Source organism: Dama dama, chromosome 5 (genome assembly GCF_033118175.1).
Source record: "Dama dama isolate Ldn47 chromosome 5, ASM3311817v1, whole genome shotgun sequence".
NCBI lineage: Eukaryota > Metazoa > Chordata > Mammalia > Artiodactyla > Cervidae > Dama > Dama dama.
Genome location: NC_083685.1, coordinates 100,336,710 through 100,359,844, shown reverse-complemented (window position 1 = coordinate 100,359,844; position 23,135 = coordinate 100,336,710). Strand labels below are relative to the sequence as shown.

Below are 23,135 nucleotides of genomic sequence, written 5' to 3'. Positions count from 1 at the left end.
TCCATTTACTGAGCATTTATTGTACGCTAGGAATCATTCTGAGTGTTTTACATATTTTGTCTTGCTATTCAGGAATGAAAAGAATAAACTGTTGTACCCTCAACAACATGAGTAAACCTCAAAATCAAGCTGAGTGAAAGGAGCTAGACCAAAAAAAAGAGGGCTATTGTATGACGATTCCATTATATAAAATTCTAGAAATTGCAAACTAACCTGCAGTGACAGAAACAGATCAGTGGTGGCCTTAGACAGAGAGGACGGCTGAGGGGTGTTGGGAGGGAGGGAGGGACTACCAAGGGAGGTGAGGGACTCTCAAGGCAATGCAGTGTACATTATTTCAATCATAGTGATGGTTTCACAGTGGGTAAATATTTAAAAACTTATTGGACTGTGTGCTTTAATGCATACCATGTATTATATGTCAATTATAACCAAAAAAGTATTTTATAAATGGAAAATGTTGAAAAATTATGTTGCATTTTAGTAGGAGAATGGGTAAATGAGCTGTGATTTAGTCACACAAGGGAATTCTATGCAGCAGTGAAAACCAGTGAAGAAGCACTTCACACACATTAAAACAGACAAGGATGAGAAAAGCAAGTTACCAAAGGAAGTTATAATATGATACATATTTAAAATTTAAATACAAACAACAACATCATGTATTCCATGGCTACATACATCTATCAAAAGCGTAACTTGGGAATGATGGCACATCAGCTGTAGTGGTCCTAGTCTGGTTTCCAAGGGCATGATGGGGGAAGGACTTGTGGGTGGTGTGTTAGCTGCACTTAAAATGCTAAGATCCATAGCAAGATGACAGAAATGTTAACATCTGTGAAGTCTGGGTGGTGGGTACATGGGCATCTGTTATACTCTTGTCTGTACTTTTCCACATACTTGAAATATTTCATAATTTTAAAAAAGTTTAAGTCATTCTCCATCCCCACTCTTAGCATCCAGTTCCCTTTGCCAAGGGCAACTGCTGTTGCTTGCGCGTCCCCCCGGAGATATACTTAGGATGTATAAGCATAGATGTGCGAGTGTATATGTATGCAAAGTTTTATATGTCTCTTTTTAAACAAGACATAATTTGGAGCATACTATACACACTGTTCTGTATCGTGTTTTTCTCACTTGACAAAGATTTTAGAAATGGAGCCAGCTTAATTCACACAGAATGTCCTCATTCTTTGTAATAGTGCTTAGCAGTCTATCCTATGGATAACTGGACTATTTCCTGTCTTTTGCCATCATTACATTCATTACCTTATAAACACTCATTCTGCACATCTGTCTGGGTTTACTGCCTGCCCTTTAAAGCAGACTGTACCACATCACATTCAACGTAATTCCATACGGTCTTAAACACAAACCTGGGCTTCAGAAAGAGTGATGGAGGGCAACCCTGGAGGTCCAGTGGTTAAGATTCTGTGCTTACACTGCAGAGGGTGTGGATTTGATCTCTGGTCAGATAATTAAGATCCTGCATGCCACATGGCCAAAAACAGAACAGAGACATGGACTCCTGCTGTGGGCGGGGCAATTCGCTTCTTGTCTGATGTCAGAACAGCCGCCCTGTGGGTTCCTGCATCTCCTTTTTACGTTTTCTATTTCCCCTGAGATAGCAGCTTTCTTGTTCCAACTTTTATAACTGCTAAGCACCCTTCCTCCTGCCATCTTGTTACTTCTGAAATGCTTTCAGCTAAGAAGCCAAATGAACAAACTTGTTTGGACTGTGACTAAAGTGATGGATGGGAATTTTCAAGTAAGGGAATCTGGCATTTTTCAGAATCAAGGATACGATACTCATCTCTTTTTTCTTGGCAATGAATTTTTACTGTCTAGTCAAAGTACTTTTTACATTATAAAATCATTATAATAGGATTCTAGAAAATAATCTTTCTAGACTCAAATAGTGTCGTTAGTAATAAGACTAATATTATCTAATATTTATTTCAATTTCCAAAGAGCTTTATTTTCAGGGAAGGAGGTCTAGCCTAGTGGTTAAGGGCACAGGCTCTGAAGTCAGACCCTCTGGATCCTAACCGTGGCTCCGCCACTTACTGAGTAGCCTCGAGGAGCTTATTTAACTTCACTGTGCCTTGGTTTTCTCATCTACGACATGGGGATGATAAAAGGACTTATACTTCACAGGTTTGTACAAGATTAAATGATTTGGCGACCTCCCTGGTGATCCAGTGGCTAAGACTCCAGAGGGTGGGGCGAGGCTGTTCTGGTGTGAGGAGTGAGAGGGGGGTTTCTACCCAGCCCGGCCACTAACCTCCTCTTGGGACGCTGACTTCAGCACTTTTTCAAAAGGAGGCTGCTTCTAGGGTCAGTGTGAGGAGTGTTTCTACACAAAAGGAGACTCGACAATAAGTGAAGGTCAAGGAGAAAGTGGCTGGGGTAGGGGAGACATATGCAGTGACCCTTGGGATCCCTGAGGGCCCCGTCCTCTCGGGAGCCCAACACGTAAATGCCCTGTGAAATGCATGCTCTGTGTCCCCAGCAGACTCAAGGGCCACACCAGCCTAGTCACACCATGGTGATCTTAGGCAGCCATGTACTTGTACCTGAGCCTCAGCTCCCCCACGTATAAGGTATGAGGGGTACATGAAATGACCTCTAGAGACCTTTCTGGTGCCAGGAGTCTATAAGCCCGTGGAAATCTTTCAGTGGGTTTTCTGTTTTCTTTGTCATCAAGGCACTGACCTGCCCTGGAGGAGTTCAGCAGCCAGGGAGGCACTTCAGGAGAAAGAAAGGATGGGAAAGGGGACCTTGCTAAGGTGTGGAGAGAGGGACAGATGGGGGAGGGGACAGGCAAGAGAGGAGTGGGAGGGGAGTCAGCTGGGGAGGTGCCTGACCTCCGTCCCAGCTCAGAGTGGAGGACATCAGGATGTGGTCCCCTCCTCCATGCCCCTGGGACCTTTATATGAGCAGCTCCTTGCAGGGAATCGCCCTCAGCAGGAAGCCCCTTTTCTTGTCACTTTAGTGAAGCTATAGTGTAACTAGCCTGGAACACTACAGTCCATGGGGTCACAAAAAGTTGGACATGACTGAGCAATTCACACACAAACACATACTGTAACTCACTTTTTAAACCAGGCACCCCCATGCTCTACTTGCCTTTGACCTGAGCACACCTTTCAAATCCTTTCATCCCACAATAGCTGGCCTAACTTGCCAGTTCTTCCCATAGATCAAAGAAGTAGAAATGGCAAATAAGCAATTAATAGATTGATTGCTCCTTGGAAGAAAAGCTATGACCAGTTTAGACAACATATTAAAAAGCAAAGACATTACTTTGCTGATAAAGGTCCATATAGTCAAAGCTATGGTTTTTCCAGTAGTCAGGTATGGATGTGAGAATTGGACCATAAAGAAAGCTGAGTGCCGAAAATTGATGCTTTTGAACTACGGTGTTGGAGAAGACTCTTGAGAGCCCTTGGACTGCAAGATCAAACCAGTCAATCCTAAAGGAAATCAGTCCTGAATACTCATTGGAAGGACTTACGCTGAGGCTGAAGCTCTAATACTTTGGCCAAAGGATGCAAACAACTGGCTCATTGGAAAAGACCCTGATGCTGGGAAAGATTGAAGGCAGGAGGAGAAGGGGACAACAGAAGATGAGATGGTGGGATGGCATCACCAACTCGATGGACATGAGTTTGAGCAAACTCTGGGAGTTGGTGAAGGACAAGGAAGCCTGGCGTGCTGCCGTCCATGGGGTCACAAAGAGTTAGACTCAACTGAAAGACTGAACTGAACTGAATTAACAGATGACTAAACCTCTCCCAAGATTCCTCTTCAGTCATCTTGCAAATAAATCAAACTGCGTGAACAAGATGTCTAGAGCAGCAGTCCTCAACCTTTTTGGCACCAGGGACTGGTTTCCTGGAAGATGATTTTCCCACAGACTGAGGGGTGGAGGATGGTTTTGCATTGATTCCGGTGCATTACATGTACTGTGCACTTTATTTCTATTATTATTACATCAGTTCCACCTCAGATCATCAGGCATTAGATCCTGGAGGCTGGCGATCCCTGGTCTAGAAGAAGACCTCTGGAGTTGACAAGCCTGCATGCAGTGGGGGGATGGCTACGACTCTGACCTCCCCCACCCCCATCTCAGTGATTAACTGAGATGATTTGTTTCTTTCTAAACATTTTCACCGCGGAGCAGCATCTTGGGAAATGTTTTTTTGGGAGATGCTGAATCCACCATCTCCCCAGATTGCTGGCACTTTGATTCAAGGCCCCTTTCTCTTCCCTGGTTGGGGAGTGTGTACCCTATTGTGTAAGCGGTGAGCAGCCAGCCGACTCGCCTGGTTACTGATGCACTGACACTCACCCTGCAGCATAGCTGATGTGGTGTAGTAGTTGCAGGGCACGTTTTTCACCAGGTACGCCTCGGGGTCCAGGCTGGCCAGCGTCGCCCCCACCAGCACCGACTTGCCCGTGCCCGCCGTTCCCACCAGCATGACCGGCCGCCGCCGCGCCAGGAGCCGCTCCAGGAAGTAGCAGAGGCATATGGTCTCGCCGGTGTGCACCAGGCTGGCCTGGGGTCAGGGGGAGATGGGCGGGGGTGGTGGGAGACAGGAGGAGCGAACTGGGAGCTCGTGGGAGACTCACATGCTGTCAGAGCACCCTGGGGCATTTCAGGAGAGGGAATCGCCGGCGCTGGGGTTGGGAGGCTCACCACTGCAGGCTGGAGGGCCCCCTGTCACCCAGAGAGACCCTCCCGGTAACTCTTGCTGTGGGTAGAGGGCACGCCCATCCTCCTCTGCTAGCGCCGTCTGCCTCCCTGAGGCCTCTGGATTGTATTTTAAAGCCTTCAGCCTGGTCATCCCCACCCCCCTCCTCCACCTAGTCTCAGGATGCCTGCAGGGGGTCCTACTAATTAAGTTACCTAGGCTTGGGGAGATTTTAGGACTTTGCTGAGGGCTTTCCTGGTGGTTCAGCAGTAAAGAACCTGCCTGCAATGAAGGAGACATAAGAGACACAGGTTCGATCCCTGGGTCGGGAAGATCCCCTGGAGGAGGATATGGCAACCCATCCAGTATTCTTGCCTGGAAAATCTCATAGTCAGAGGAGCCTAGCAGGCTATAGTCCATAGGGTGGCAAAGAGTCGGACTGACACAAATTAGCACACACACATGCATGACTCTACTCAACCTCTAATTTCCTCTGAAAAGAAAAGTAGCTAATTCTTAATGAGGTCAAACCTTTTGGGAATCCATTAGGGGCTGCCACAAGAGCCACCGCAGATTCTGGGGACATTACATATCCCTGGTCGCTGCTCAGCCACACTCACCTGCAGAGGTGTCTCAGGGTCAAATTCAAACTGCGGGATGAGCCTGGACCAAGGCTCGAATTTCTTGGTCTCTGGGTCTATGTAATAGTCAAAGATGGTTCCTTGGGAGGGAAACTTGATGGTCTTGAACTCACTGAGCCACCATTTGCTGAACTCTGCCCGGTGGTCCACGAGCTGCCCAAAAAAAGCAAGTCAGGAGTCAAGGCTCCGCAGAGCACGAGAAGCCTGGACAGGCTGCCCTGCATCAGGCAGAAGGTCAGGGCCGGGGGCACAGCCGGCTCCGCCCTGTCCCCCAAGGACCAGCCCAGACAAGGCCCAGCTAAGCGGGGGCTGCTCTGGAGTGTGTATGCGTGCACCTGCTTGACCACGGGGCTGGGTCACCCCGGCCTGGCGCATCTCAGAGCCCTGGCAGGTGGAGGGGAGAGAGGGAAGGAGGTGTAAGAACACAGCGGAGAGAGGGAGCCGGAGACCCCAAGGAAGGCAAGTGCAGCCAGGAACTCTCAGAGACCCATCCACCACATCCCCCTCGACTCCCGAGACGCTGAGCCATGTCCAGACGGCAATCGGGGACAGAAGGAATAAAATGGTGCTTGTTAGAACTTCCCTGGTGGTCCAGTGGTTAAGACGTCACCTTCTAATACAGGGGGTTCGGGGTTGATCCCTGGTCAGGGAGCTGAGATCCCACACACCTCTTGGCCAAAAAACCCCAAATATCAAACAGAAACAATATTGTAACACCTTCAATAAAGACTTTATAAATGGTCCACATTAAAAAAAAAAATCTTTAAAAAATAAAATGTGACTGTAGACACCTGGGGGGTACCAGAAGAAACAGCGGTAAGAATCTCAGCAGGGGAGTGGCGTACATAACCACCAGCAAATCACGTCTTTTCATGCCACAGTTTCCTCATCTATAAAATGTGGATTCTAGAAAAGAGTATTTCTGAATTTCCTTCCAGAGCTAAAATCCTCAAATCTAAGGGCAGCGGAGACAAAGCTATACAGGTCTTTCAGACAGAAGGAATAGACAGACACACATATTGCAGAATGAGCACCTAAGATAGGGTTGTGCACCTGAGTACTCGGGCTATTTCTTTCAGACCGAAATGTAACACGCACCCTCCCCACAACACACCCACACATGCACACACAAACGCCCACTGCTACTGGCTACCTTCTTGGGGAGCCAACCCACTCTTTGAACACACAGACCTAGGAAAAATCCTAAAGATGGAGAAGGTTCAGAGTGGGCATTTTAGGAAACGTTTCTGCGGAGCAGGACAGGCTAGGGAGCTGGGCGCATGACAATGAATCTGAACTTGGAAGAAATGACCGTGACTTTGTCTACTCAGTAAATAGGATTGAATTCTTGCACCTTAAAAACAGAATGGAAACAGGCTCTAAGGACAGGTTTGTTTGCTCTTCTTATTCTGATGTGAATTTAGATTAAGGGGACAATGTATCTTCCTAATATCTGTCCTCTGCAATCAGAAACGTTAGGGAGAAAAAATCCCAATCTTTGACCCTTGGATGAAATTCTTTTTTTTCCTCTGTAATTCTTTATTAAAAACACTGCTGAACATAGAGACTGAAAATGAGATTAAAGATGAATAACCCCGATTGGGATCATGACATCGGAACTTAACATACTGGTGCTTTTTAGGGAAGGTGTTGACATCCAAACTGTAGAACGAAGGTCAAAAGCAAAATGCAAAGGTACCCTCAAAGATATTTACAATGAAGTAAATACACTAACAGAATTTAAAATAGGTGCAAAAAAATAGAAATAACCAGTGTTATATGATTTCAAGGGTTGTGCTTTCTGTGGTTTTTCATCATAATAGGAAGGTATGGGAAATTTATGGGCTTCCCTGGGGGCTCAGATGGTAAAAAATCTGCCTGCAATGCGGGAGACCCAGGTTTGATCCCTGGGTTGGGAAGATCCCGAGGAGAAGAGAATGGCTATCCACTCCAGTCTTCTTGGCCTGCAGAATCCCATGGACAGAGGATCCTGGCAAGCTACAGTCCATGAGGTCACAGAATCAGACACGACTGAGCAACTAACACACGCACACACAGTAATTTTACATCCTTAGTTTGAGTACTCTCAGATATTAAAATCTTCCTATGAATTAAAACGATTTTTAGACAACCTCTTAAATGGAATTACACTATGGAAAAGAGGGCTTCCCCCTAAATCACCTAAGCAGAACTAAGAGTGCTACTGTAAAACCATTCCCCATAAAAACTAAGTGAAAAGAAAATATGAAACAAAGCTTAAAAAATGTGTTTTACCTGACAGCAACTGTTTTCTGGCTGACAGTATTTATTCATGAAAACATAACAGCTGTCTACCTTTAGATAAAAAAATTCTTGAAGACCTTTGGCTTCCTAAAGAAAACCAGATTTTAGGTTTATATGGAGAATCCAAGACACAGACCAGCTCTAGAAAGAAGGAGGTTGGTGGTGGACCCTCTTCCTTCACTCTCAATTCCACTTGGAGCTACCTGGTCTGTTTCTCAGCCAAGCCATTCACAGGCTGCACTGTCTGGCTTCCTGAAGCCTGGTGCTGGGCCTAACCTTCTACTCTAACTGGACGCTAGAAAGACAAGGTCACCTCTGCCGAGCCATCCAGCGGCCTTTTCTCAGTTTGACTCTTTGAGTGTCTCTGCCCTTTGAATGACCTCAGTGAAGGGGCTCCTTTTGAACTCCAGCTCCTTTAGATTCTGACGAGTCTCTGGTCACCTTCCTGCCCTTTGAACCTGACAACAGGAAGGCTGACATACAGTGTGGTGCAAGGTAGCCGAGTCTGGAAACACAGTATCACCTCGTTTGATCTTCATGATGCTCTCAGTCAGCCTGGCTACTGAAAATCACTCCTATTTTATGCGTGAAAAAGCAAAAGCTCATTGGTTACATTCTAGCAGCATATGGCAGAATTGGGAGTCAGGGGAAAGAATGGTGGTGGGCGAAGGGACAGTGAGGGAGTTTGGAATGGACATGTACACACTGCTATATTTAAAATGGATAACCAACAAGGACTGACTGTACAGCACAAGCAACTGTGTTCAGTGTTAGGCGGCAGACTGGATGGGAGGGGAGTTTGGGGGAGAATGGATACATGTATATGTGTGACTGAGTCCCTTTACTTAGCCTGAAACTATCAAAACATTGTTAATCAGCTGTACTCCAATATAAAATAAAAAGTTTATTTATTTATTTTTTAAAGAAAAGAATTGGGAGTTGAACCCAGGTGCCCAATAGGGTGCCGAGAAGCATTTGCTTCTGAGAGATAATTTCCTGTGATTGCTGCAAAGTATTTAGCCTGGATCCACCTGCCCACTCCCTCTTTTTATTGGAATGTCTACCCAGGTATGGGCTGTGCTTTGTATTATATTCTGCTATGCGTTAATAACAGCTTTTTCAATATAAGCATCATTGGTGTTCCTGATGTGAATATTCCGGCTACCTTCATACTTTCCTATTTACAGCGCTATTTTGTGTTCGGCTTGAAAGCAGGCTGCGAGGGGGTCTCGGACATCCCTGCTGCTGAAAGCTTTCTCCTGTGTGCTCTGCCCCCCTCCACCCCCCAGGGCCAGCACGGCCGCCGACAGCTCCAAGTGCTCCAGAGCCTGGGACGCCTGGAGGGAGGCTTTCTCTTGGGCTTTTAAAAAGAGCTGAGTGGATTTAAATTTTTCCACATAGAGATAGAAAAAATTGACCAAGTGTCTTTATCCTGATACCCCACGGTCTGCTCAGCACCAGTGTAAGAGAGGAGCTCAGCAGTGGTTGCTGACATTTCAGCAGCCGAAACGTCAGGGTCTGCATCTTTTAAAAGTTATTTATTTATTTCATTATGGCTGTGCTGGGTCTTCGTTGCTGTATGTGGGCTTTTCTCTAGTTGTGGTGAGTGGGGGTTACGCAGGCTTCTCATTGCGGTGCCTTCTCTTGTCGCAGGGCACGGGCTCCAGGAACCTGGGCTCAGTGGTTGCCGCTCGCGGGCACTAGAATACAGACTCAGTAGTCATGGTGTAGGAGCTAGGTTGTGGGATCTTTCTGGATCAGGAATCGAACCCAAGTCCCCTGCCTTGGCAGGTGGGTTCTTATCCACTGTGTCACCAGGGAAGCCCCTACCTTTTTCTTTGGAAAAGCCCATAATCAACCCAGACCAGAAAGAGTAAATCATAACTTTTCAAAAACTGCAGCTTGGCTTACTCCCCTGTGGTGAGAAAAGCATCAGATACTTGCTATAAAACTGAATTTTTATGGTGCACGTGTGCTAAGTCGCTTCAGTCATGTCTGACTCTCTACAACCCTAGGGATTGTAGCCTGCCAGGCTTCTCTATCCATGGGATTCTCCAGGCAAGAATACTGGAGTGGGTTGCCATGCTATTTTCCAGGGGATCTTCCTGACCCAGGGATCAAACCCGTGTCTCTTGCGTCTTCTGCATTGACAGGTAGGTACCACCAGCACCACCTGGGAAGCCCTAAGTAGGAGAACATTAATAATAAGCAGTATTCTAGGAGTTTTACATGTGGACAGTTAGAACAGCATCCCTTCATTTAATCCTTACATCTATCCTAGGAAATGGGTACCACTATTATCACTTTCACTGCCTTTGTACCCAATGTTTGGGGTATCGGGATAAAGATACCTGACACTTGGTCAATTTTTCTAACTCTTTGTACCAGTAATGAGATTAAGGTAGAGAGATGTTAAGTTACCAGGGTCCCCAGGTAACAAGTGGCAGAGTCAGAATTCAAATCCAGAGTCCACATTCTCAGCCTCTATAGGATGCTGCCTGGTAGCTAGTACATGCTCAGTCACTGAGTCGTGTCTGATTCTTTGTGACCCCTGTGGACTATAGTCCACCAGGCTCCTCTGCCCAGGAATTCTCCAGGCAAGAAGACCGGAGTGGATAGCCATTTCCTTCTCCAGGGGATCTCCCCAGCCCAGAGACCAATCCCGTGTCTCCAGCACTGGCAGGTGTATTCTCTACTGCTAAGCTACCCTGGTGGCTAGAGTCGGTTGTAAAAGACTGGTCTGCCTAACCTCAATTATGTTGTTTCCAGGTAAAGTATCTTTTATTTGGAGAAAACTCAGTAAAGTAAAAGGTTGGGAATACACAAAGCTTAGAGAAGAGGATGCCAAACAGCCTGAAACCACAGCAGTAAACACCATGAGATAAATACTACTTTGTTTTTCTACTCATAGATGTCGATTAACCTTTGGTCTAACATTCTATGGTTCTTCTTCCACAAAGAAGGCTGAGTGATGAAGAGTTGATGCCTTCAAACTGTGGTGCTGGAGAAGACTCTTGAGAGTCCCTTGGACTGCAAGGAGATCAAACCAGTCCATCCTAAAGGAGATCAACCCTGAATATTCACTGGAAGGACTGATGTTGAAGCTGAAGCTCCAATATTTTGGCCACCTGATTGGAAGAGTCAACTCAATGGAGAAGACCCTGATGCTGGGAAAGATTGAGGGCAGGAGGCCAAGAAAGTGACAGATGATGAGATGGTTAGATGGCATCACTGACTCAATGGACATGAATTTGAGCAAGCTCCCGGAGACAGTGGAGGACAGGGGAGCATGGTGTCCTCCTGCAGTCCATGGGGTCGCAAGAGTCAAAAATGACTTAGCAACTGAACAACAGCAAAAGCCGTCTATGGACAGCTCTGTGTTTCAGGGGTGATGAAGATGGTTGGTATAAAGTGGTACATGCTTGTTCTAGAAGGTTTTAAAAGAAGGGATTCTTCCTACTCAAGCCTCTATAGCATAGCACATCCTACCTAAAACACACATCTTTCTAAGTAAGGTATTCACACCTCTAGTTTTTCAAATTCAATCAGCAACTGTCCAGGAAATTAGGGATACATTCACCAAGTCAAAAAGCAACAAAACACAGCTCGGTCTCATCTGTCTCTCTACACGAAGCCCTCCTAAGGAGACTGACGTCTTTAGCAGAATCAGGGAGACCTAACTAAATGGTTTGATGGCCCCATGTTAATTCTCACATTTAGCTGTTCTGTCTACCAAATCTTGGCTGGTTAGTGTGGGTGTTAGCCTCAGCACACACCCTCTTACCTGGTCCTGGACCAGTGCTCCACCAAAAGCCCAGATGGCAGCAAACACAAAGTAAAGCTCGTAGGTGTCCTTGGGGCAGTCTGCAGGGATGTCCTCCTCGGTCAGCAGACACTCAAGAAGGTGGCACAGCATCTGGACTGTGCTCTGCTCTGGGATTGGAATTATCTTCTTAAATCTGAAGAGAGAGAGACCCAGATATATTCTAAAACACTGGATTATTCCATCCTAGTGGTGCTGTTGGACAACTATGGAAACTTGCTGGTGTCTGTGGATTTGACAGGGGCTTCCCTGGTCGCTTAGAGGGTAAAGGATTTGACAAGTCCATGTGGCTTTGCAGCAGCAAAAGCTTTGGTATGATAGAGGCCCAGGGTGGCTGATAAGCAAACCGTCTAGGTTCCCAGCTGGCTCAGGGGTAAAGAACTTGTCTGCCAATGCAGGAGAGATGAGTTCGATCCCTGGGTTGGGAAGAACCCCTGGAGGAGGGCATGGCTACCCACTCTATTCTTGTTTGGGAAATCCCAAGGACAGAGAAGCCTAGCGGGCTACAGTCTATGGGGTTGCAAAGAATCGGACACAACTTAGCAACTGAACAACAACTACAACTTGCACCTTCCTCCAGATACACCTGTATAGCACTCACAGAAGGCTCTTTAAATCTCCCTTCTCTTCACTCACCTCTCTTCCTGCCTGGACTGCCAACAGGCATCTCAGCTCCATCCTAATGTATGTTCCCTCTGCCGTCCGCCACACTTGTAGGGGACTGCCTGGGGACGTCTGACTTTGGGGACAGGACAGAACATCAGCAGGACACCAGCTATGAGCCAACAGGCTCTTTGTCACTGCTTTAATTTTTCGCCTTCCTCACTGTTTGGCCTACCTGGTTCTGAGCGCATCTAAGCAGGTCGGAAGGTACTTGTCAAACAGGATGGTTAGGTTGGCTCTCTCTGTCTGGATCTCTCTCCTGTCGATCCAGCTGCTCACAGGAGGGTTCCAGCCCAGGTCTGCCGGGTTAATATACAGGATCCCTGGGAGCATAGAGAATATAACTTAGTGACATGTCCATAGAGCTCAGGATATTCTTCACCCCAGAGTTATTTTCTCTGTTAAAAAAAAAATGTACAGAAGACTGGCCTTGAAAAGAACAAAGGGGCTTCCCTGGGAGTCCAGTGGTTGAGACTTTGTCTTCCAGTACAGGGGTGCAGGTTCGATTCCTGGTCAGGGAACTAAGATCCTACATGTCTTGTGGCCAAAAAGCCGAAACATAAAACAGAAGCAATATTGTAACAAATTCAATAAAGACTTTAAAAATGGTCCACAGCCCCCCCCCTCCAAAAAGTCTTGAAAAAGAAAATAACAGAGATCTGGCTGAAATCTGAGAGGGTTTGCTATTGGGATCAGCTCTGATGGCCTCATAATAGCTGATGGACAGCAGTGTTGAGAAGAATCCTGAGGCCAGATCCAGGCTCAGGAGGAAAGAAGACTGTGATTGATTAGCAATACTTGTCATGGTGAGGAAGTGTGCACATTCATGGTGGCCCCCAAAAGGATATTGGTTAGTTGCTCAGTCATGTCTGGCTCTTTTGTGACCCCATGGACTGTATCCTGCCAAGCTCCTCTGTCCATGGAATTCTCCAGACAAGAATACTAGAGTGGGTTGCCATTTTCTCCTCCAATGGATCTTCCTGATCCAAGGGTCAAGCCCACGTCTCCTGCATTGGCAGGCAGATTCTTCATCACTGAGACACTAGAGAAACCCCTCAAAAGGATAAGTCCATGTCCTAACCAGGAAAGTTAAGGTATAAAGTCATTTTGCACCAAGATGTAATGAGAACTTCTAATGCTCAGTCATCTTCACTAGCCTCCATGGAAGCTAGAACCGGCTGGAAAGTAGCCTAATTCAAGGCATTTCTGTGCAGAAGACAGTAGTTGTCCAGCTCAGGGGCTATTCCTTTTTATCTTACTGTAAACATTTCTGAATCGAGAAACTCACATGATCCTGGCTGCAGAACACTGGCTCACTTTCGTGGGTATGGATTTGGGATGATGATTAGGCCAGAATTTTGGATGGTCAATGTCTGACTCCTGTTTGGAGCTTTGGTCAGAGCCAGCCAAACAGGTATCACTAGAGGCACCTGTTTTCAGCTGAGCAGGGGTGCGGCTGTTCCGTCTCGCGGCCCATACCTGCTCTGGAGACAGTGGCTGGCGTGGCCGTGCGCAGGTGGCTGATCTCAAAGAGAAGCCTCATGGTGGGATTCAGAGGGATCCTCTCGTTGCTCGCCAGGGTCAGCACCTGGACACGGGGGAGGGGCGCAGCAGGCAGGGAGGAGTTAGGGTTCGAGGCCAGCTCAGGGGAGTTTGGCTTTTATTCCTGATAGGCATTATGATTATAAGTATCTTTGAAAGTTTCTACAAAGTCCTCTGTCTCTCCTTCTGTAGCCCCTTGATCACCATCCCTGGGTACTGGGTCAGGAAATAAGCTATCTGAAAAGTTAAGTGATGTCAGTGATTTGAATGAACTGGACCATATTGATGCTTTTGAACTGAGGTGCTGGAGAAGACTCCTGAGAGTCCCTTGGACAACAAGGAGATCAAACCAGTCAATCCTAAAGTAAATCAGTCCTGAATATTCATTGGAAGGACTGATGCTGAAGCTGAAGCTCCAGTACTTTGGCTACATGATATGAAGAGCCAACTCATTGGAAAATACTCTGATCCTGGGAAAGATTGAGGGCAGGAGGAGAAAGGGGTGAAGGAGGATGAGATGATCAGATGGCATCACTGATTCAATGGACATGAGTTTGAACAAGCTCTGGGAGATAATGAAGGACAGAGAAGCCTGGTATACTCCAGTTCATGGGGTCTCAAAGAGTCAGACACGACTTAGTGAATGAACAATAACAACAACAGACCATATTAAAAAAAATTAGATAATTAAAGGAAAAGAGCTCAGTTTTCATGTAACTACTGTTTCTTTTAAAGGGCTTCCTCTGGAAGAGTATGTTCCGTACATGTTAAAGCCATCCTAAAACCTCTAATCTGGGTGTGCTTTCCAAACAAGTGCTACCAACTTTACAGTCTCTTTATAGGCAGCCAGTTTTCAATGTTTATAAAAAAAATAAAACACCCTCTCCATGATAAATATTGACCACCGCTGAGGATACTTGACAGGCTCAGAATGTTTCTGATCATCAGTTTCCTTTATTTATAAACAAAGGGAAAAAATCCCTTAAAAAAAAAGACTTGAGTAAATGATTTAAGATTCTTTGCAGCTCTAAATACTGAATTGATCTACATGTGGAAGGTTCTAAAGGAAATTACAACAATGCCAAAAACATGTGAGTGACAGCAGTGGCTTTGGAATAACTGAAAGTTATTGTATGGGATGAATCAGTTCTGAGACACCTGTTAAAGATTACGTGAAAGTGAAAGTCACTCAGTTGTGTCCAATTCCTGCAACCCCATGGACTGTAGCCTGCCAGGATCCTCTGTCCGTGGAGTTTTCCAGGCAAGAATACTGGAGTGGGTTGCCATTTACAGGTAGCTGAAATCAGGATCTTGAAGAGTTACCTGCATCCCGTGCTCACCAGAGTGCTATTTACAACAGCCAAGATGTGGAAACAACCTACGTGTCTGTCAATGGATGAATGGATAAAGAAGATGTCACACACACACACACACACACACAGAATGGAATACTACTCAGCCATAAAAAGAAGGAAATCCTGCTATCTGTATGGATGGCCTGGAGAGCATTACAGTACATGAAATGTCAGACAGAGAAAGGCAAATAATAGATAATCTCACTTATGTATGGAATCTTAAAAAAAAAACAACTCATATAAACAGAGAGTAAATTGGTGGTTGCCAGGGATGGGGGTATTGGGTGGGCAATTATAAACATCCCAGTTATAAGATGAATAAGTAATGTAAGACATGGTGACTATAGTTAACAATACTGTACTGTGTACTTGAAAGCTGCTGAAAGAATAAATCTTAGTACCATCTTTCTAGATTTCATATGCATGAGTTAATATACGATATTTGTCTTTCTCTTTCTGACTTACTTTACTCTAGGTCCATCTACCTCATTGGGACTGACTCAAATGCATTCTTTTTTATAGCTGAGTAATATTCCATTGCGTATATGTATCACAATTTCTGTTTCCATTCATCTTGTCAGTGGATATCTAGATTGCTTCCAGGTCCGAGCTATTGTAAGAAGTGTTGCAGTGAACATTGGTGTATATGCATCTCTTTCAATTATGGTTTTATCAGGGTATATGCCCAGAAGTGGGATTGTTGAGTCATAGGGTAGTTCTACTTCTAGTTTTTTTTTTTTTTAAGGAGTTTCCATACTGTACTCCAATTTAAAAAAATTTAAAAAGAATAAATATTAGGAGTTCTCACCAGGCACACACAAAGGTAATTATGGGAAGTGATGGAGTTGTCAACCAACCTTATTATGGTAATCATTTTGCAATATACAAGTATTTCAAATCATCAGGTCGTACACCTTAAACATATACAATGTTTTAAATCAATTATAACAATGTTATATGTCAACTCTATCGCAATAAAGCCCCCCCAAATTAAAAAAGACACCAGTAATAATTCCTCCCTCAAGGCCAGCCCTACTGTGGAATCCAGGCTTTCAAATGTGCCTGGGGAGCTGGTCTCACTGATGACTGGGGATGACATGGGGCTCCCCTTCCCCCTTGGTACCTTGTTATCATCCATGACAGTGTTCAGAGACTCAATCCACATCGGATCAATGTCACCATCCAGTAAAATCCATTTGGGCCCATCATGGGTGATGTTGGCAAGCTCCCGCATGATAGAAGAGAACAGTCCTGAGAGGAACCACAGATATCTCAATTTCCAGGTCACCATCAATCTTCTTTCTCTTAACACAAACTTTCCCTATCAGCTACAACCTTCAGAAGGAGGTGTACACAGGACATTCAGGTCAGAACTGGCCTTTTCTCCTACTCTACCAAAAATCTGATCATGCTCAGGTTCTGCTCGTTCTGTGCTCCAATCTGACTTTTTATGAGAATGACAACAACAGCAAAACTAGAAGAAAACCTGATGGTCCTAGTTTTTGTGGGTTTTTTTCCCCATTTTTAATTGGAGAAAAATTGCTTTACAATGTTGTGTTGATTTCTGTCATACAACAATGGAAATAAATTATAATTACATATATTTATCCCTTTCTTCCAGGTGGCTCAATGGTTCCTGTCAATGCAGGAACCACAGGTTCAATCCCTGGGTCAGGAAGATCCCCTGGAGAAGGAAACAGTCCAAGGTTTTAAAGTGACAAGGGACCCAGCAAATCATTTCAACAGGCAACTGCGACATGATGGAATTACATGAAACCTTCTTAGGTAAGGTTTTCATTCTTTGAAGCTGCAGCCAGGAAAATCTTGCCAAACGTAGGCTTTGAGAGAAGGCCTGATGTGATTTTAGTTAGCATTACATGAAATTTATATCTTAATTTGGATCGAATTGATTTTTTATAATACTAAGCCTTCCCAGTCAATAATACAGTATGTTTTTTCATTTGTTCAAATATTGTTTTATGTTCCTTAATAAATCTTTACAGCATTTTCAATGTATCTCTTTGGCTAAATGTATTCCTAGGCATTTGTTTTTATTGTTATTGTGAACAGAATTTTTAATCTGTATTTTCAGTTTTAGCTGGCTACTGTTAGTATAGAGATAAGCTTTCAAATTTGGTGCACTTCACTTTACACTGAGTTATCTTTAATACTTTTTCTCATTGATTCTAGCGATTTTTCAATAATGTCTTGAGTTTTCTAGATATAAAGTTGTACAATCACCAAAATGATAATTGTCTTTTTCCTCCAGTTTATATCATGTATTCCATTTTATTGTTTTTACTGCATTTTCTAGACTTCCACGGGCAAAGCAGAATAATAATGTTGGTAATAGATCTCTTTGGTTTATTCTTAATGTTAATGGAAGTTGGGCTATTCTTTTTGGTTCTGCACAAAGGTTGGTACCAAGATTATTTTGGCTTCACAAAATGAAATAAGAAGTGTCCTTTTTATTATTTTTGGAATTATCTTTTCTTAATTCAGCTACTATTTAAAAACTTTCCATTTCATTAGTTTACTTTTTGTACTTCTCATTGGGTAAATTTTGTTAAAATTATATTTGGTTAGGGAATCATCTATTTCTTTCAGTTTTTCAAATATGTATGATCTAATTGTGTCTCTTTTAATCTTGTCTATATCTACTGTTATATCTTCTTTCTAACTCCTTATCTTGTCTACTTTTACCCCCATTAATCATGCTCACAATGGACTTATTGGTCTTTACAAAGAACCAATATTTATATTTATTTATCCTTCCTATACGTTTTTGTTCCTTCCCACTAATCTCAGCTTTTATCTGCATTAGTTTCTTCCCATCTTTCTTCAGGTTTAATTTATTATTTTTTGAATACTTTCTTAAAATGGATACTGATTTCCTCTTTTTCTAGCCTATCTTCTGTAATAATGAGAGTTTAGAAATTTTCATTATTGGCTTTCGATGTGTCCCAGAGGTCTCTGTATAAACATTCTTTATTTTGCTTCCAAGAAGGATTACAATTAAATTTTCCCTTTAATCCAGGGGCTCGGTGTTTCATGATTGCAAGTAATAAAACTAGTTTTGGTCATTTTCTTGCTATTTGTTTCTAATTCTATTGTATTAGTATCAGACAAAGTGGCCTGAAAAATGGATACTTTTGAATTCATTACAATTTCTTCTGTGCCCAGCTAAACTTTAAATTATTTGAAATGTTCCACGAACCTACCAAGAAAGGAATATTTTCTATTCACAAGATGCAAAGTTCTATATCTTTGTGTTACATTGTGTTTGATGACACATTTCCTAATTCTTCTATGCCTATACTTATTTTTCTGTCTATTGAATCTTTCTAATATTGAAAAAGATGTATTAATATAAACCACTGTATTTCTATTTTTATCAAGTTCTCTTAAAATTTTTTGAAAAGTTATATTCCATTTACTTGGAAGGTCTCTTGTTTAGGGAACATAGATTTATGATTATTATAAACCTTTGTAGATTTCTCCATATTTAATGTGTATATTTAATAAAACTTTAATTTAAAATTCTCACACTTAAAAATTCAAATTATATTTTGTGAGCTTAAATTTAAGATGGAAGAAGTGTCTAAGACTATCCAAGAAACTACAGAAAAGTATTGAGAAGGGATTTACCTCATCAGACAGGAAAATGATATAGAATGATAACAATTAAGATAGAATGACATTAGTACAAGATTAGATAAATAGGTGATGGAACAGAATAGAAAACCCAGAATCAGATGTCAATACAATTTTCCCTTTTAATATGTGAATTTCAAGTCTGTGGATTCAACCAGCCATAGATTGAAAATAATTGGGAAAAAAAAACAATTCTAGAAATTTCCCCAAACTGAAAGTTGAATTTGCCATATTCTAGCAACTATTTACAAAGTATTTACACTGCTTTTGCAACTATTTACATGGCATTTACATTGTGTCAGGTGTTGTAAGTAGTCTAGAAACAATTTGAAGTTTACAGGAGGAATATGTATGCTGCTGCTGCTGCTAAGTCGCGCCAGTCGTGTCCGACTCTGTGTGACCCCATAGACGGTAGGATAAAGCAAATACTACTCCATTTTATATGAGATCTTGAGCATCTGTGGATTTTAGTGTCTGCAGGAATTCCTGGAACCAATCCCCCAGGGATACCAAAGGAAAACTGCACATGTGAAAAGTTGGAATTTAAATTCAGAGATAAAGGATACTTTACTTAATAAATAGAGATTTCACAGTCAGTTATCCATCTGGGAGGAAATAAAGCTGATTCTCTACCTCACCTCATACCTGATGATCATTCAAGTCCGACGATGTGCAGCCCCATGGACTGTGGCCCATCAGGCTCCTCTGTCCACGGGATTTTCCAGGAAGAATACTGGAGTGGGTTGCCATTTCCTATTCCAGGGGATTTTCCTGACCCAGGGATCAAACCTGCATCTCCTGCATTGGCAGGCAGGTTCTTGACTGCTGTGCCACCTGGGAAGCCCAGCTAAGCCCCCAAAATAAATTTCAGATGAGTAAAAAATGTTACTGTGAAAAGAATCTTTAAGACCAAATTTATGATATTATGCCTCTAAAATTAGAAAGAGTCATAAACTAAATAGGAATCCCAGATGCAAAAAAGACTAGACAGACATAATTTCCTTTTATAAACTACATGGTAAACATGTCATGAAGTATCTGTAGACAAATGGAAGACAGATAAAAACCATCAATGGTGCATATAACAGATACAAGTTTAATGTCTTTGACATATTAAAAAAAAAACACTTACACACTGATAAGAATATAATAAGGAGAAATAAAATTACAAAAGAGCCAATTACTAAGACCACTAAGAAGGAAAAGATGCTACGCCTCATTAATAGTGAAATAAAAATTAGAGAGGCTACTCATTAAGTCCCATTTTTCAAGGCCTCTGATGGAAGACCCTAAATTAGAGGAATCCAGGCATATCACTTTGCTGACACAGGTCTGTATAGTCAAAGTTATGGTCTTTCCAGTAGTCACATATGGATGTGAGAGTTGGACCATAAAGAAGGCTGAGTGCTGAAGATTTGATGCTTTCAAATTGTGGTGCTGGAGAAGACTTCTTGAGAGTCCTTTGGACATCAAGGAAATAAAACCAGTCAATCCTAAAGAAATCAACCTTGAATACTCATTGGAAGGACTGATGCTGAAGCCGAAGCTACAATACTTTGGTCACCTGATGTAAAGAGCTGACTCATTGGAAAAGACCCTGATGCTGGGAAAGATTGAGGGCAGGAGGAGAAGGGGGCGACAGATGATGAGCTGGCATCATTGGATGCCATCATTGACTGATGTTGGATGGCATCATTGACTCAATGGACATGAGTTTGAGCAACTGGGAGATAGTGAAGGACAGGAAGCCTGGCATGCTATGTAGTCCATGGGGTTGCAAAGAGCTGGACACAGCTGAGCGACTGAACAACAACAGGCAGTATACCCTGCTGTAGTCACTGGGATGTTACAGGGAGGCCTGAGATGACCTCATTCCGGAAGCCACACTGCTTTTGGAAAGAGATCTGATCAGCTTGTAGAGAGTTTTCTCTATTTTCTTTTCTGCTCTCTCCCAGTGACAGGATACCCTTTCAACACCTATCACAATTTTCAGTTCTCGGAAGGTGATGCTGAGGTCAGCACCCAGTGAGCATGGGCTTGGGACAATGTGAATCACTGTAGAAGGGACCAGCTCCCTGGCTCCAGGAACTCTTGTGGACACTAAAATCCATGGATGTTCAAGACTTCATATAAAATGGAGCAGTATTTGCATTATCCTATACACTTGCACACACGTGTGTGTGCTCAGTCGCTAAGTCATGTCCCACTCTTTGCGACCCCATGGACTGCAGCTAGCCAGGCTCCTCTGTCCATGGGACTCTCCAGGCAAGAATACTGGAGTGGGCTGCCATTTTCTTTTCCATATGATCTTTCCAACACAAGGATGGATCCCATGCCTCCTGCAGTGCAGGTGGATTCTTTACCACGGAGCCACCTGGGACGCCCCATCCTATACACATCCTCCTGTGGTCCCAGGATGCTCCTGAGATGAGTCTTCTGTAGCAGTCTCCCCATCACTCCTGGGGTGGTACTGACAGGGAGGTACCCTCTGTGGGATGCTAGACTGCCTGCTCCTTTGGGAACGAGAGATGGGCTTCCCTGCCTGACCCATGTCAGACCCTCCCACATTCCAGGCAATGTGGGAACCCCATGACTTGCAGTTCAGAATCATGGAACAGTAGTGGAGAAGGCCTGCCCTGTTTATCCTCTCTACAAGCTGAAAAATCCCCAAGGAGAGAAAGTACCCCAATGGATGAGGCTCCTCTCCAAGCCAAAATCTGTTTCTTTGATTCTTTTCACCTCCTCCCACCCCAAACTGATCAGCTCGGCTTTCCCTCCTCCGCACCCTCCCCACTGCCTTCTCATCGGCCCAAGTAGCTAAGACAGAAGCATCCCGTCCTTACCATCCTTCCATTCTCGTGTAGCTGGATTGATGATGCCAAAGAGCTCGTCGTTGGTGACCGCTTTGGGGTTGAGGTCAGTCCAGACAGGGCGGCGTTTCATGATCTGGTAGGTCTTGTGCAAGGACCTCAGCACCTGTGACTTGCCAGTTCCCGCACTGCCCACCACGAATACAGAATGCCGCACCGCCAGGAGCTCCTCCAGCTGGACCACCTGAGAGACATGGAATCCGGCCAGAGGGACCACTTGTCACTCACCCACATCCCCACCGCTCCCCTGTGAGCCAGGCTGATGCCTGAAGTGAGACCTGAGGTCAACACAGGAAGGGTTACTCCCCCCAGGATATAATGGGGTCCTAAATGTTGGGACAACATGATTCATTTATTCACTTATTCATCATGTGAGCAATTATTAGTAACCTCTAAGTGCTAGAGACTGTGTCTGGTGAGAGAGAGTCAGAGCTGACTCTGTAGCCTTCCCTGATCTCATAGTCTGATAGAGAAGCAAGTCACACTGACAAACTGCTATAATGTAAGGAGATAATTGAGATGTGGGTTCAATCCCTGTGTCAGGAAGATCCCCTGGAGGAGAAAATGGCAACCCACTCTAATATTCGGGCCTGGAGAATCCCATGGACAGAAGAGCCTGGTGGGCTACAGTCTGCGGGGTTGCAAAGAGTCCGACATAACTGAGCACATGCACACAGGCACGAAGGGCATAATTGCTGTGGCTGATGTATTTACTAAATGCTGTGGAAGGAGATTGTTGTTGCTGTTCAGTAGCCAAGTCGTGTCTGACTTTTTGCAAAACCCCATGAACTGCAGCACGCCAGGCTTCCCTGTCCCTCACCATCTGGAGCTTGCCCAAATTCACATCCTTTGCATTGGTGATGCCATCCAACCAGCTCATCTTCTGCCTCCTTCTTCTCCTCCTGCCTTCACTCTTTCCCAGCATCATGATCTTTTCCAACGAGTTGGCTCTTCACATCAGGTGGCCTAAGTATTGGAGCTTCAGCTTCAGCACCAGTCTTTCCAAGGAATATTCAGGGTTGATTTCCTTTAGGATTGACTGGTTGACCTCCTTGCTGTCCAAGGGACTGTCAAGAGTTTTCTCTAGCATCACAATTTGAAAGCATCAAACCATCCCTGGAAGAGGGAAAGGCAGCCCACTGCAGTATTCTTGCTATTAAAACCCCATGAACATGAACATTATAGCAACAGATAGGAAGTAACAATAGATTTTATATAGATAAAGAGAATATGAAAGGCTTCACAGAGGATGGGGCATTTGAACTGGGGCTTCAGGGATGAGTAGGAGTTTGCCAAGAAGATGGACAGAAAGGATATTCCAGGCAGAGGAAGCAGCACAAAGGCTTGTGGTATGACAGACCATGATGTGGTTGACCAGAAGGCTTGATGAGGCTGGCGTCAAGGAACTCCTTGGGGGACAGTGGTTGCATGGCAGGCATCATCACTCTTGCTGCAGTTTGCCTTCAGGCTCTCCTTTCTACTCTCCTGTATGCTTATTGGAATGAAAATGTGATCATGTCACTGTCATCAGGCTGTCCCTTCAGTGGTTCTCCTAAGTTTTGGTGATGAAATCCCAAATCTTTACACTGGTTTACAAGGCCCTGTTG

At 44.1% G+C, this 23,135-nt stretch overlaps 1 protein-coding gene across 1 annotated transcript in view; it reads right to left on the bottom strand.

Moving 5' to 3' along the window:
* Positions 1 to 23,135, bottom strand: part of DNAH9 (dynein axonemal heavy chain 9) — a 290,174-nt gene that overhangs the window by 137,956 nt on the left and 129,083 nt on the right. The window contains exons 32-38 of the mRNA XM_061141084.1: positions 21,502 to 21,712; positions 16,128 to 16,255; positions 13,587 to 13,695; positions 12,283 to 12,430; positions 11,406 to 11,580; positions 5,318 to 5,491; positions 4,355 to 4,562 (exon numbers count right to left, since the gene is read on the bottom strand). Coding sequence (XP_060997067.1) covers positions 4,355 to 4,562; positions 5,318 to 5,491; positions 11,406 to 11,580; positions 12,283 to 12,430; positions 13,587 to 13,695; positions 16,128 to 16,255; positions 21,502 to 21,712 — 1,153 coding nt within the window. The remainder of the gene's footprint in view (positions 1 to 4,354; positions 4,563 to 5,317; positions 5,492 to 11,405; positions 11,581 to 12,282; positions 12,431 to 13,586; positions 13,696 to 16,127; positions 16,256 to 21,501; positions 21,713 to 23,135) is intronic.